The sequence below is a fragment of the Carex rostrata genome, chromosome 9 (genome assembly GCF_964058835.1).
Source record: "Carex rostrata chromosome 9, lpCarRost1.2, whole genome shotgun sequence".
Lineage (NCBI taxonomy): Eukaryota > Viridiplantae > Streptophyta > Magnoliopsida > Poales > Cyperaceae > Carex > Carex rostrata.
In genome coordinates, this window is record NC_135926.1 from 11,177,720 (window position 1) to 11,194,166 (window position 16,447).

Sequence of the window (16,447 nt, forward strand, 5' to 3'; positions counted from 1 at the left end):
TATATGAGATATAGCAATGGTAAGTTGAATTAGCTTTCTTATATATGATATGATGCAATAGATGATTGTTCTTGCAGTAAAAGAAATCATTATAATCAGCTTTTGTAATAGCATGCTATCAGTTTAAACAATAATAATTAAATTAAATTATTATATGTTCGTCAATTACTCTAGTAATTAATTTATAAGGCCGCATGTCATATATATATTTATGTTTTCCTTGTACTATACTGTCATTACAATTAATATTGTAAATATATATAACTAATAATAGCTTTTAATTCAGTTAGGGCATATAATGTTTAACGTGGTAATTACTAATTACTATATAAGATCAAATAAATAAAGAATTATATAGTACTCTAACATTCTGAAATAGTAATCAAGTACATTCACTAGAAGTATATAATTATATAGTACTATTTTTTTAAGGTCAGAAGTATATATAGTACTATTATAATTACTAATTACTATATATAAGGAGTAGAACTAGGGTGTTCTTAAGCTCACCAAAGTGTTTGGTGAGCTTGACTCCAAAATCCGTCAAATCTGTTTCAAATGACGAATCCGAACCGTTGGAACCCGCCTATTCTACGTGTGATGCGTCTACATGTGAAATTTTTAAATTTTCGAATTAGTTTACTATAAAGTCAAGCGGTCAAAACATGTTCAAAAAATGAATGCACTAAAATTAATTTATTAACCTTCTAATTTTGACCAATTGACTTTATACTAAACTAATTCGAAAGTTAAAAAATTTCACATGTAGACGCATCACACGTAAAATAGACGGGTTCCAACGATTTGGATTCGTCATTTGAAACCGATTTGACGAGTTTTGGAGTCAAGCTCACCAAACACTTTGGTGAGCTTAAGAACACCCTAGTTGTACTCATATATAAGATCATATAAATAAAGAATTATACATCCAGCCAACATTTTGAAATCATAATCAAATACATTCACTAGAAGTACATATAGTAGAGTAACTTAATTACTATATTTTCATGCATTATAATGTAAATTAATATAACTAACGATAGTAATTACAGTTATATTATCAAATGCTTACTGTAGGTAAAACTAGTGTAATAAAATGTGGTTTATGTGGCCCCATATGTGTATTTAGTTATAATTCACATAAAAATTTGTATGTAGTCAATATATGCAGTTTTGCATATGCAAATGCATATTACTACCACATATCAGGCCGCATATTATTATCGAATATTACCGCATATTTGTTTATATATATATGAATACTCATTTTAAAATTTGTATATATAAGTTTGCATTAAAAATATATATATATAATTTGTATACCGCATATGCAGTTGCATATCACATAAAAGCTGTATTTAAAAATATTTAATAAAAGTAACAATGGTCATAATGTGAGGTGATTATGCATGGCTCCACAACACAAATGTCGTATGGGGGACATTATGGGGATGGAAAAAAGAAGGTAAAAGGAAAATAAGATGGCGAGGGGCATCATCCGTCGCTTTCGGTCGTAAATGGGACAGTGGGAAGAAAAATCGAGGCACGGGGCGGGAACTTGTAGTAATAAACAATCACAATTTGTGATAATTAATTCGTAAAATATATAAATATATCAACCAAAAGCTTTTACGGCCCTCTCTCTCTCTCTCTCTCTCTCTCTCTCTCTCCCTCTCTTTCCTAATTTCCTTGTTATCTTTTTCTTTGGGTCGCGACTCACGACTCCTCTCCCACCTCTCTCTCTCTCTTTCTAGATCTCCACTCGAATGGAGCTCTCCTTCTCCATCAGGTTTTCCTTCTTTCCTCCCTTCTACTGTCTATATCTCTCTTTTCTTTACTTCTCTTTGATTTCAGGTCTCAATTCTTTTCGCTTTTTTCTCACCAGAGAGTACACGAACAGTATGAGGAGTTCTGACATGGATAAGTGCTGGCCTTTCGATCCGGAGGAGAAAAACCGATCACTTCCTTCAATGAATGTACGGAAGTTCAGGTGGTGGGCCCAGGGGCTAGATCGGAAGGGCAAGCAAAGATCTCCTAAGAAACGATCCATCACTGAGCTCTTTGCTATGGCGCCTCCAATCTCGACCGTAGAAGCCAGATCTGAAGGTCCAGATGAAGCTCATGAACAGAAACTGATTACCCCAGATCAGCTATCAACGGAGACGCTTACTGATGACGTGGAAAAGAAGAAACCGTCAAAGGGAAAGAAGAGGAAGAGGAAAATCAAGGCCTTGGAGAGCAAATCTGATGAGGAGACAATCAAGGAAAGAAAGAAAAAGGAAAAGAAAAAGAAAAAGAAATTGAAGGAAAAAAAATTGAAGAAAAAGAAGAAGCTAGAAGTTCAGATCCAATGCGAACCAAAGGTACACAACTCAATTATTACTTCTTTATCTATTCAGATTTTATTTTATTGGATTAAGTTAAGGTTTAGTTGGGCTGCACTTTCCGTTCCGTTTTTGCTCCTGCTATTGCTATATGCATATTATTGTTGTTCTCAACTAATACTGTTAAGCATTTCACCAAATAGCTACTGCTTTTATCTAACAAACATTGGTGGCCTAAATAATTAGCCGAAACCTTAGGACTTATACTAAAATTTTCTTCATTGTATTACTATATTTTATGTGAAACTTTCACTTATTTACTTCATTTGGGTTGGGGTATTTGGTCTATCCATTGTATTTGTGTGATTTCTCTTGTATCTTTTGTACTAGTGAAATATTGTGTTAACTTGGCCCAGAAAATAATTCTATGAATAGGAAAGTAGTTGGTCTACGTAGGTTACCTCATGATTTAGTCTTGGAGACGTCTTGTTTGTTGACTAATGGCTCCATGATTTGACGGTCAACCAATGATCGCATGTCTAGCTGGCTGTTGTTCAACATATCGTAAACTGTTATAAAACATATCGTATTATTAGTATTGTTTCAGCTCGTTGTCCAAGTTCATCAAAACTAGCCCATGCTCACTGTCGTCGAGAAAAATCATATTAGAACGATTATATGGTACTTTTTAGACTTTGACTGTAGGCTTGATATTTTATGCATATATATTTTATAAATGATTGCAAAGTTGAATTTTTTTTTTAGCAAACTTAACCTCCCAAGTCTTTTGTATCGAATTGCTTGTATCTATCTTATTATTTTACAAAACTATATTTTGATGGATTAAACATTATACTAATTTTCTGTTTCTTGCTTTTAGGCCTATTTATAAACCACCCATTTTTAACTAGTTGACTTTTGTTTATATTCAAAGCATTGCACTTGTAACATTTTAACATTTACTAGAATCCAATATAATTAATGGAGCTTTCTAATTGTTTTATATTTTTTATGTTTGCTTTTGTGTAATGGAAATGATACTACCGAAGTCCCTTCTTCTTCTTCACACATTTCCAGTTTTCCCCACAGTATAGTAGTGCAAAATGGAATAAGACGAATTAACACTTTTTGGTATGCATTAGAACACTCCGCTGTTTTCATATGGCTTCCATAACAATTACCGTACCCAAATAAATATTGTTGCTTTAACTTTTGTAGTTTCATTTTCATTCTTCTGTCTATGCAATCTAATCTTGTCCTTCGAATAAGTCGACTTATCCATAAAGATGGCTTTCAATGAAATTAGTAATTTCCTTATTTAGATTGTCCTCGTCTTTTCTATTTATCAAGCTTATATGGTAATTTGTGTTGTTATTCTCTAGCATTTGCCAACATATACCTTACTTGACATGATTAAAAAAAAAAAAAAAAAACATGACCTTCAGATCGGAAGGTTAGTATCATATCATATAGTACATTAATATGAGGATACTTTCTATAATATATGTATGTCAGAATGTAAATTTTGATTAGTAGAAAAGAAAGATATGTCATAACCAAAAGTCAGCTTTCATTTACTTTCCGAAACTATATGCTCGCCTTTTATACAACGAAGAGGAAAAACTACCATGGTTATCATATCATGGAATTTCAAGCAAGTATTCCATCCTATCTTCAATATATAGTTGTGCTCTATGTAGTTTTGTTGTGTTATTTTATCTTCTAAAGCTTTAATTTTGCATTGAGAAATGCATTTTATCTTTCTCAACAGATAGAAGTAGAATTAGGCATAAAATAAAATAAAATTTCTCATTCAACCTTTTTTTTTCATCTTATATGAGAAAACAAATCCAACAATTTAATCTATCAGCAGATTTCGTTGTGGAACTTTAGCTGTTTTGCAACTTGAATGGAAATTTGTTTTTGTGCAAACACCGTAGTTTTATCATTTCTCTATGGTAACTTTTTCACTAACTGTGAGCTACTACATATAATTGATATATAGTTTAAATGGTTCTTAACTACTATTATGTAATAACTAACAAATATTGCAAATTGTTGATCAAGGATTAGCTGAGGTGAAATATTTTCCTATATAACCTTACAGCCTACAGGGGGGAACTGGAAAAATGTTGTACTTGTAAATATCCATTTCTTCATTTAAGAACCTGGGATTAAAAAACTCACAAAGTGAGGATGCACAATTGATAAACCAAATAAAGGTATGTCCTGTAGATGCATATTACAGTTAGGATAAGCTATGGTTAGCATCGACTCTAGGCACAATTTAACATTTTCAGTATGTTTGAGGCTTACTTTGAGGTTTATAGAATCTTTTGAGCCAGGTGATCGTATTTATGATTTAGTCACATTTTATGATAGTGGTTTTTGGATTGTTGGTGGTCATAGTCTATACTTGCTTGAAGCTAGTTCTGATTATTTGTTTGGTTCAATTGTTTCAAGGAGTTATATCGTTTAGGTGATTGCAGTTCATAAGGTTTTGGTGCGCTCTTGAGTTGTCTCTCTAATTCATGTTTGATGATCGATTGTGGTTCTCGTTGTGTTAGTACCATATACTGTTACATCCTATTTTTATGTTCAAGCTTTTTACATTTATCTCCTTCGTCTTTTAAAATACTACCCCAAATATTCCTGTTATGAAATATTTTACAAAGCTAGGCTTGGTTCGCTCATTACTTGCGGCTACAAAGTTCTCTGATAGCACACGATCTTTGCTTTTTTTCCTTTTAGTCCTTTCGGAGACAACAGACTGGCAACATTTGGTACCAAAATTATGGCCACATGCAATCTGGGTCCAAGCATAGTTTTGATGGACCTTTTAAGGTGGGATTTTTAATCATTTTTAGAAGCAGAGGAATAGACGACCAGTGGATATTTCCTACTTCCTAGTGTACCATGTTCGGTGTCTGTCCCAGATATAAAACAATGCTTGATTATTGTTGAGCACTACATGATCTTGCTTTGAGGGATGACAATAGGTCAGGTTGGTTCACATGGGTCTGATAGGATCCAGGTTGGGCTGGGTTGATCATGTGTTAAGAAAAGTAATTCCGTTAAACCTTACATACCTTGATTCAATCCATTCTCTTAGCTGATTATTAATCTGGACCCACTAATTATTATAGCCTGGTAGATCGATCACTCACTGTTTTTGACAAAGAAATGTGTACCAAATGTTTGAAAGAATTCCTTTTTTTAGGATGCTTAGCATGCATGGCAGCAGTTACTATAAATATAAAACCACTAAATTAAATATGGTATTAGATACAGTCACCTGGGATTCCCCAAAGTTCATATCCAGTGGGTACCCTACTGTGTGCAATAGGGCTCTGCACTATCCCTTTTTTACCTGGCACGAATCTTAAAGACCCTTCATGCATCTAAGGCCGACCTGAAAAAAAAATAGGTTGGCTATGATTGTGTAGAGGGAATGCGGTACCCTAGAGGATACTCTTTTCGATCCACCCCCCCTCCCTACCCGAGTCCATATCCTCTGAGGTAACAAAATATTTGATACTGTTATAAGTTTTAAGAGTAGGTTTTTAAATGGTTAATAACATGGTATAATAGAGGATGTGTTGTTTGATGGGTACAAGAAAACAAAAAGTTCCTATTATATTGTTCCCTTGATAAATTGATTTTGATTATCCTCTTACCAGAATAACTGGAGCATGGAACCTTATTTATCATGAAGTAATTTCTGTTTGGTTTACAGGAAAATGCTGACGAGCCAGAACCATCCAAAATGGAGACATCCTCTGAAAGCACTAAAAGAGATATTGAAGGCAAAACTCTAAGCAACACACTAATTACTGGAACAGATGAAGAAAAACTGAGAGAAGAACCAGACAATGCTGGCGAGCCTGAACCATCAAAAATGGAGACATCCTCTGAAAGCACTAAAAGAGATATTGAAGTCAAAACTCAAAGCAACACATTAATTACTGGAACAGATGAAGAAAAACTGAGAGAAGAACCAGACGAGGCATTAATTCCCCTAATTAGCATCCTTAAAAAATGCAAAAGGAGCAAAAATCATGCTAAGAATGGAAAAGGTGTTACATTTTCTGGCATTGATGCCATACTCGGCCCTGACGAGGATACAATGGCATGTAGTGTTGATCCTTTAGTTACTTTCAGTAGCAATGAAGATAAGGATACCTTTTCTGGCATTGATGCATTACTCGGCCCTGACGAGGATACAATGGCGTGTAGTGTTGATCCTTTGGTTACTTTCAGTAACAATGAAGATAAGGATACCTTTTCTGGCATTGATGCCATACTCGGCCCTGACGAGGATACAATGGTGTGTAGTGTTGATCCCTCGGTTACTTTCAGTAACAATGAAGATAAGGATACCTTTTCTGGCATTGATGCAATACTCGGCCCTGACAAGGATACAATGGCGTGTAGTGTTGATCCTTTGGTTCCTTTCAGTAACAATGAAGATAAGGATACCTTTTCTGGCATTGATGCCATACTCGGCCCTGACGAGGATACAATGGCGTGTAGTGTTGATCCTTTAGTTGCTTTCAGTAACAATGAAGATAAGGATAGCTTTTCTGGCATTGATGCCATACTCGCCCCTGACGAGGATACAATGGCGTGTAGTGTTGATCCTTTAGTTTCTTTCAGTAACAATGCAGATAAGGATACCTTTTCTGGCATTGATGCCATACTCGGCCCTGACGAGGATACAATGGCGTGTAGTGTTGATCCTTTAGTTGCTTTCAGTAACAATGAAGATAAGGATACATTTTCTGGCATTGATGCCATACTCGCCCCTGACGAGGATACAATGGCATGTAGTGTTGATCCTTTAGTTGCTTTCAGTAACAATGAAGATAAGGATACTTCCTCACAATGTATCATCGACCTAAATGAAGCATTGCCAGAGCCTATTGACCTAAATAGTTGTTTGGAAGACCAATCCATGGAAGCATTTAACCGTACAGGTGCTATTACTGGCACACTTGGTTCACCCAAAACTGATATATGTCATTCATCAGATGGAATTTCAAGTCCTCTGAATTCGCCACGAAAGACGTGCCAGCCTACATCTGAATTTAGCAAAAATTTGGAACCACTAATGAATATAAATTCAGATATCTCTACGATTTCAATGAGTGCAAATGCTAGTACTGAGCAACCTCCTATGATACCACGCACGGTGCGCCTCATGGGCAAAGATGTCACTGTCACTAGCACTGATCTCAAATCAGTCAGCACTTGTAACAAAGCACAAGAAACTGCATCTTCAAGTCACGCTAGCAGTAGTTACTACTCAGACGGTGCAAATAATAATAATAATAGTACAGACAACAATAATTGTTTAGAGATGAATTTCAGCACCGTGCAATTTGCTCCTGGTAGCTACATGCCAGAAAATTACAATGCTACAAATACAACAGGTTCAGTAATTTCTTTTCCCATGGTGCCAGGCATTAACTTTTACCACCCTCAATTTCCTGTTGTTTCACCTCCAATGATCTCATTTCCCCTTGGAGGCTCTGTTTTCCCGCAACAATATGGCTTGAATTTTTCAGGGTTTGGAGATGAATCTTACAATAGAGAAAAGAGTTGCAGGGAAATGGATTATATGAAATAAGCATTTCCATTTTGTGGTGTTAAATTGTGATACAGAATACTGGGAGGACTGGAAATAGAAGCTTTTATAGAACATGGACAGATCGACTTTCTCTTCTTCTTTTTTCAATAAATTTTTGGCCTTCTTTCAGTAATTTTATTTAATTTACTTTTTTTTGGTAGCATCAAGCACTGTGTACCAGTTATCTGCTGTTATAATACAGTACCCCATTGATTAGTTAATTTATGTCCTGACTTAAATTGTTGGTCCTACTTTTGTCTACACAGGAGATTCCGTTTATTTTAATTACCAGATCCATATTTATTTGTGTGTGTTTTTTATTTATCCTGTTTGTCTTTTATTGGTAGTTTAAAAGAAAAGGTACTGCTGACTATCTGCTTTTGATGTGAGTTTAATTCAATGTACTCTCTTATAATTTAGCCAATATTTGTTGTTTATTGTGCAAAAAATATATATGGTATAAATAAATTTTCGAGGAACTAGCTAGATTGCTTGCGTTGTTTCAAAGCCAATCGGTCTACCTGAAAAAATATAAGATGGGTGGCAGAAAGAGCGGTACAAGAGGTGCGTTTATGGAGTCTACACTGTTAATTTTATTGTGTAGTTTTTTAGTTGTTATATTTGTGATTTTCTGTCAGAAAATAGATGTAATCAAACAATCTGGTAGCCTCTACTAGAGTTTTAAAAAAAAAAAAAATGGGTGTACAAAGAAAAAACATCTACTTTTGCAGATTTTTTTTTGTAAAATATCAATGTTCTAAATAGCGCGCTATAGCGCCGCTATAGCGTTTTTCTCTCATAAAAGCTATGGCGCTATGTCCAAATAGCACCGCTATTTGGGTATAGCGCAATTTTTTTAACCCGGCCGCTATGACGCGATAAACGCTATTTAAATCATTGTAAAATATAGATTGGGGGTCGAGTCACCCAACACATTTCAAACCCTTATGTATTTATATAAAGAGTTTTCTTATTTTGTGGTTTCGAACTCATGACCTCTTACATAGGAGAAATGTGTTTTTGTCACTAGATCAAAATCAAGTTATTTTACTTTTGCAGATATATTTCATGTTTATTTAAAGCAGTGTTGTAAAAAAAGTCCATTTAGACTGATTAATCGGCCAATTAGTCGATGATGATCAAACCATTACAGATTTTTTCAACTCATTAGTCAATTATTTTTAATTATAGCCGATTATTTCTAATTAATCGTTTGACATTACCTGTAGGTCCAATGATTGCATACCGTTATTTACTAGCATGTGTTATGAACCAACAACTTGCGAAATTCTTTGCTTCTAGTATATGCAAAGAGACTTCCAAGGTTGTCCAACAAAATTTATTATTAAAAGTAGATGCTGATTTTATTGGCTTTCTTTTGAAGGGTATTAAACTATTAATTAACCAATGGGTAGTTGATTTTATTTAACAAAATTTAGAGATTTACTTTATTCAGCGATTAGAAATATAATATTTTTGGGGTACCAGATATTGAGATCTGGAAAAAAAAGAAAAAGATGCTTTCAAGTACAAGTGATTAACAACCTGTGCAAGTGTCCTTTCTGCATGCATAAGTGGGCCCATATATGTCTATTGGGCTCTTCCTAAGATCCAGACAACCCTTTAAATCAGCACTTATGTTTAACAACAAAACTGTGCTAGAATTTTCTAGATGTGGACTATTTTTTTTTTTAATTATAAGTTCCCCTATCTTCAGAAATAATATTCAGAATTGAGCACAATAAGTTCCCCTATCTTAAAAATGGGATAATATGTATCTGCGAGGGTATTGTCGCAGATACTTCTATTAGTAATACTAATACGCGGATAGTCACTTTTTACCCTCATGGATATTGTCTCATTCTTGTAATTAACGTGTGCTAGTTTTATCAAATGAGTTTAGTGAGTTTAACTTCAAAATTTATTGAGTTAGTTTTAAATAATAAATTCAAACTGTTAAAACCGATATATTTTACGAGATATGTGTGTAGATGTAAAATTTTGAAATTTATTTCTTACAAAGTCAAAGTTGTCAAAAAAATAAAATTTTATAAGTTATTTTAATGTATTATTTTTTTATTATTTAACTTTATATTAAATGAATTTGAAAATTTTACATGTACACTTGTAAAAAACTATTTTGATAAATTTTAAAGTTACACTCACCAATTTCTCTCGGTGAATATAACATCCACTAGCTTCGGTATTGTTAATCAAACAACTTTTCTTCTTGTATAATTTTAAGAAAGTCTAGCGCGAATCCATTTTTTAATATATTTTTTTGTTGCATTCAAAGCATATATATCCAAAGCTACCTAGTCTTCACTAAGCTTGTCCGCTAATGAAAGCGCTCCACATGGAATTAACAGAAAGGCCAAATAATAATGCGCCAATCTGACTCCATAAATATAGATAAATTAAAGTCATGCGTTTCTTGTCTAATTATCAACAATTTATTTACAAATACTAATATTTAAGTGTTGGACTATTGTGTTTCATGAAATAAAATGATTGTTTTACTTCACACTAATATTTTGTTATTTTAAAATTAAAATAGTCGATCTGAATTGTTCAACCTAATCTTCATATTAAATTGGTTTTCAAGACCAAATTTTACAAATTTTTTTTAAATTATTTATTATTTGTTTTTAATTTTTGAAAATCGCTGATATTTGATGATCCACAATTTTCTGAAAACAGTGATTTCAAAAATTCAAAAGAAATAGTATTGAAGTTGAGGGTGGCTAGAGTGTCAATCCAAACCTTAATATAACTTCTATTTATAGAGAGCTGATAAAAAGGAAGTATCTGGTGCTGACCATTGCAACGGTGCAGGGAACGTCACAACGGTAGGGTAATTTAAACTGGTTTGAATTACAACGGTAGGGACCGTGATAACGGCCAGTATCACGAAAGTCTCTGTCTCATCTACCGGCCTATGTCGGTTATTATCGATTTATTCTGGCGTAGCGCATTCTGCAAATTTATTTATTATGTTGCAAAGGTGCCTGGACCATTGCAATGATAGGCCTCACTTAGGTCAGTCTCAAGCTTATTTTACCAATTTTACATATTAATTATCCTTAATCTTGAGTAATGCTTTTGCTATTCAATATCTTGTGCTTCATGACCATATCTTTGATGTTATATTACAATTCATTAATTCATCATCCATTTATATTTATTGAACCTTCAGTTGTCATGAACCTGCACAATGTCTCAAGAAGAAAAACTGTAAAATGCAATTATGTATGTTTTGCAAATCTAGTCAAACGGACGAGTTGAGGGCTCCAAAAGCCAACAATTTATTTTTCTTTTATGTCTATTTTAGATTTTGTTATTCTTTGAATGTTATTGAAATATATCATTGCATACATAGTGTTGTCTACTATATGATAATGTTCTCCACATTCTAATAGGTGTAAAGTCATTGTATATGGTAACAGACATATACATGTAAGTATTGAGCACTTCAGCTAACGAGGCTTAGCAGCAGTTCAAAGACTATAGTTAGAACCCAGTGGGCTCCCTTGGCAGGATATAGATTAGATTGGATGTTGAATTATAGTTAGGAATTTATTTATTACTTCGTAATAAGTAGGGCTTAGGGTTATTACTTAGCAAGTAATATGATAATGTGATTAATTAGATTAGTGCGAGTGGTTTAATTATATTACATTCTGGGACAATCTGAATTGTTCCCCACAAGCAGACCTTAGAGTCGGAGAACCTTTCAAATATGCATAAGACCGAACCCTGACATCCATGGGGAATCATAGTACTGGAGTGCGGCTCTGTTTGCAGGGTGGTTTATACCGCATACGGGTTAGTGACAGTGCCGCATGCGGGTAAACATGAGTGTCATAAATATATTCTGAATTAATTAGAAGGATATCGTATGAACCCCAGAGGCTCTCTATTTCTGAATTACAGCAATTAGCATCTCAACCTAAAACTTAGCCAGAGTAAACTGTAAAAGCAAACCCTATATTATTATTATTATTATTATTATTATTATTATTATTACTATTAGCACACAAACCAAACAAACCGGAGAACCTAGACTAGTATACGTTGTTCATCATTTAAAGATCTATCCTTGTGGATCGATACCCGACACTACTACACAGTAGGATTATACACTTGTAATTCGATAGTAAGTAGAATTAGGATAACTAAGTATATTTTTATATACTAAAAGTTAGTAATACCATTTTGGTCCATCAATTACTTGTTCATTTATATTTTGTTTTGCATTTAAAATCTGATTTTTTTTATTGGGCTTTTATCTTTTTATTACTTCTTTGCGTACGTAGTTCCGTCTACAGAATGCCAATGTATTCCACATGCCATTGATAAGCCATTCAAAGAGTTCATGTGAGGAACTACTTGTAAGTAGTGTCGAGATCGGAACTAACAAATCTTGGTAACGGTTGAAAGACTACGGTTAGAGCACAAGGTGGTTCCTTGGCAGGATAATATAAATTGAACTTAGACTATGATTAATCACCTCTATTTGCTAGATTAGACCTATGTATAAGTACTTAAACTAAGTAGTTTAATCCTTCACCCCTTTTGCTAGATTAGGCCATAGTTAGGATGACTTTAGAGACTTAATTTTGGTGGGGTCTTTAGGATTATTTCAACAATAGAGTGGTATATATGAAAAAGATTAGAAAACCCTCATATCACATAGCATATATACTAGTATACCGCATGCGGCTAGTGACAGTACCGTATTTGGCATAACTAGAGTATAGGAAGATTTCTATACCGTATGCGGCATAGTAACAATATGTCTGTATGGAAAGATTTCATAACTTGTATCAATTTTATTGATTAAGAAGGATAGAAAACTTGAAATATAGAGACCTTTTACCTATTAAAAACCTTTACTTTATTTGCTTGATTATTTGTTCACTTTAATCACACTTAAACATTCAAATTAACTTAGACTAATGAAATTGTTAAAACTAAGTACATAAACTATCCCTGTGGACCGACACTCTTAATTGACACTACACGATAGAATTATATTTTTGTGATATAATTGTACATCTAATTGGAATTTATAAATATTTAAAATAAGTGTTTTTATTTGAGTGCATCATTATACAACTGTGTATAATTTACCGATACTTTTATACATGATGCCGGCAAATACGATTGCAAAACTGTGTACAGCTCTATTTTTTAACTGTGTTTAATTTAGTTTTATGTAGTAGTGGTAGTCCGGAAAATTTTTCCGTTATTACAACAACAACAAAAGATTTTTTCTATATAAATTTTGAACTCATAATTTTTCACATCATAAAGCATATTTCTTTGTCATTAGATCAAAAACTGACCATTCTTAAGAATTTACAGTTAACAGTGCCAAATTATTTGATCAACATATCAAAAACTTCGTCTATTGATCTAGATGAGATAGCATTGGATGATTATTAGTAATCTCATTTAATTTGTTTTATTGACAAGACGTGTTGACATGCAGTAAAGAATATTTAAATTTGAGAGTTGATCTTTGATTTAGTGACAAAAATAATGTTTTTCGTATGGAAGGTTAGATATTTAATTCAAATCCGAATAGGAAAATATTTTATATATATTAAATAATTGAATAGATTAATTTTCAACATCTACTAAAAGAGCTTTTGAATACAAATATTGGTGAATATGGATAATGTAATATGAGACAGTTTAAGCAAAACATGGATATATACATATACTATTTTATCTTTAGAATTGCATATAAATAATTAACCGAATCGAAAATTTTCAAAATACAGAAAAAACTTTGCGCTTTGCATGATATTTATTTTGTAACTAATTAACTTGTTACAAAAAAGAAAGTTTTTCATCATTATATATAAAATATAAATTACTTCCCATATATAAATTAATTTGATAGATTATATGAGTTTTGTACATATTTGGTTTCAATTAATATCCATATATGATATTGGTATATCTGTATGATATATAATTTGAACCCTTATTTGAGTCATATCCATATTTTGAAATAAAAATATAGCGGTCTAGTCTTTCAACTTTTATTTGATATATATTCATTAATTACTGTTTATTAATTTGAATTGAACGTACGACTTCTTATACATGTGATGTTGTCATCTACCACCCGACTAACTGATTCTTAGTGTGTGTGTGTGAGTAGAACTAGGGTGATCCTAAGTTCATCAAGTCTTTTTGTGAACTCAACTCTAAAATCTATCGGATTGACTTTAAACGATGAATCCAAACAGTTAAAATTCTTCTACCTTACGAGTGATGCGTCTATATGCGAAAATTTTAAAATATCGAATTAATTTTGTATAGAGTCAAGTGGTTAAAAGGCGTCCAAAAATAAATGCATTAAGATAAGTTTATAAACTTTCTAATATTGACCAGTTGACTCTATACAAAATTAATTCAAAATTTTAAAATTTTCGTATGTAAACGTATCACTCATAAGATAGAAGAATTTCAACAGTTTGGATTCATCGTTTAAAGTCAATCCGATAGATTTTAGAGTTGAATTCACAAAGAGACTTGATGAACTTAAAAACCCTAGTTCTACTCTCTCTCTCTCTCTCTCTCTATATATATATAGCTATATATGTTTGTGCAAATTAAATAAAGGAAAATACAATTTGACTACTATACGATATTTGTCTGCACCGAGAAGTAGTTTTCACCTCGCCAAGCTGGGTCCATATTTTACCTGGCCTGGAGCAGAGGTAATAGAGAAAAGAAGTACATATTTTTGTTGAAACAGTGACAGGACAAGATTAAGAGAGCAATGAATAAACAGAGAAGTTGAATGCACAAGATCTGGGCATGGGGAACTTTTATACAGATGTCATGATAGTTATTGTATGTGATAATGTGAAAGAGCTATAAGAACCACTCACTCACCACCCCATGTGCAGATGCTGGTGGGGACAATGTGGAGGTCCCTATCAGCTTTTATTGTTGCGGGATGGAGATCTGCATCAAAAGTGCGCTGTGTAGGGTCGCAAATTCTTACTCCACTGTCCCCATTTGAAAGCTACATAAAGCAAAATAAAATTATAAGAATTTTCAAACCAAGTTGTAAAATAAAATGATAAGAATTTTCTTTTTCGTTAGTAAAACTGATATGGTTAAAGATTCGTTAGTAAAACTCACCATACCTTATTCCTACATAAAGCTACGTAAAGGTATATGCTTAAAGATTTCAATTTTCTTGTATTTTAGTTTAGATTTATCCAAAGATCAAGTTACTGTCATAGTTTGAATTTAATTGCAGAATTCAAGAAAAAATAAACAAAAATAAGAAGATATTGTGGGTTGCAATGTTTCAAGAAAGTTCAGAAGAAAAATAGGCCACAAAGCTCAAAAACTTCCAGAGACAAATTGTGGTCCGCAATGTCCCATATTGCGGGCCATAATCTATCAGGACTTAGCCGATTAATTCCGCAGTCCAGACAATTTTGAAGAAATTGTGAGTCGTAATGTGAGATATTACAGGTTGTAAACAACTTAATTTAACTTCAAAAGAAGAATCTGCCAAAAAATAAAATTGAGAATTTATTGAAGAATGCGAGCCATAATATATCATATTGTCAATCGTAACAGGCTAATCACTTACCATATTTGTAGAATTCTACTGGATTTTCTTTCAAATTTTATTAGATTGTCGTACTCAATATCTATACTTACCTATAAGTTAATTATTAAAAAATAAAGTGTATATAGATATATATTCTATATTCAATTACATATTATATAAAATATTGAAACGCAATGAACAAAACATACAAATGTTTGATTCGTTCAAGCACGATTTCACTTATTTGTAAATCTCCAATTTTTTTATATGATAATATTTAAGCAATAATTATTATACTTATTAATAATTATATGATGAGAAAGTGTATGTATTTTGTTGTAAGTAGAATATTAAACATATTACTTTTATTTACATGTCTTGTTTTTTTAGTTAAAGAACTGAAAAAGAGATATTCGTGTTTTGAATTTTTTTTGCTTTAGTAAAAACAATTTAGTTGAAATTGATTGCATATTTTTATTTTTATATTAGTAATGTAATTGCATGTGTGAAATGAATGAATTTTGATGATTTATTTGTTAAAAATAATAAATTATTATATTAATATTATTTATTATTCATCCACTACTGTTACATTACCTAATAATCTTATCGAGTAAGAATAGAGTAAGATAATATCAATTTTAATGAATAAGAATAAAATATAGGTATAATAAATATATTCCTTATAAATATAGATATGAAAGGACCTTCATCCAAAAGCACCGTCTTAACAAAGGGATATGTGTTTATTTTTTTTTTCTTTTTCCTTTTAATTGTTGTTATAATGCTCAAGCTAATCCCTCGTGCATCTTTTTCTTTTCTCATTCTTTTTCCAGTAAACGAAAAATACAAGAAAAGAAAGCTAGCAAAAGAAACAATGACAGTTGTGTGAAGGAATGTCTT

At 32.4% G+C, this 16,447-nt stretch overlaps 1 protein-coding gene across 2 annotated transcripts; it reads left to right on the forward strand.

Moving 5' to 3' along the window:
• The first annotated feature begins 1,646 nt into the window (after positions 1–1,646).
• On the forward strand, positions 1,647–8,262 carry LOC144559480 (uncharacterized). 2 transcript variants are annotated; one of them, XM_078308501.1, is made up of 3 exons: positions 1,647–1,789; positions 1,886–2,363; positions 6,061–8,262. In XM_078308501.1, exons 1-3 carry the CDS (start codon positions 1,767–1,769, stop codon positions 7,951–7,953), a joined length of 2,394 nt encoding a protein of 797 aa, XP_078164627.1. In that variant the 5' UTR covers positions 1,647–1,766; the 3' UTR covers positions 7,954–8,262. The 2 variants fall into 2 exon arrangements, with proteins under 2 accessions (XP_078164627.1, XP_078164628.1); XM_078308502.1 differs by having other exon boundaries at positions 6,193–8,262.
• The last annotated feature ends 8,185 nt before the right edge of the window (positions 8,263–16,447 follow it).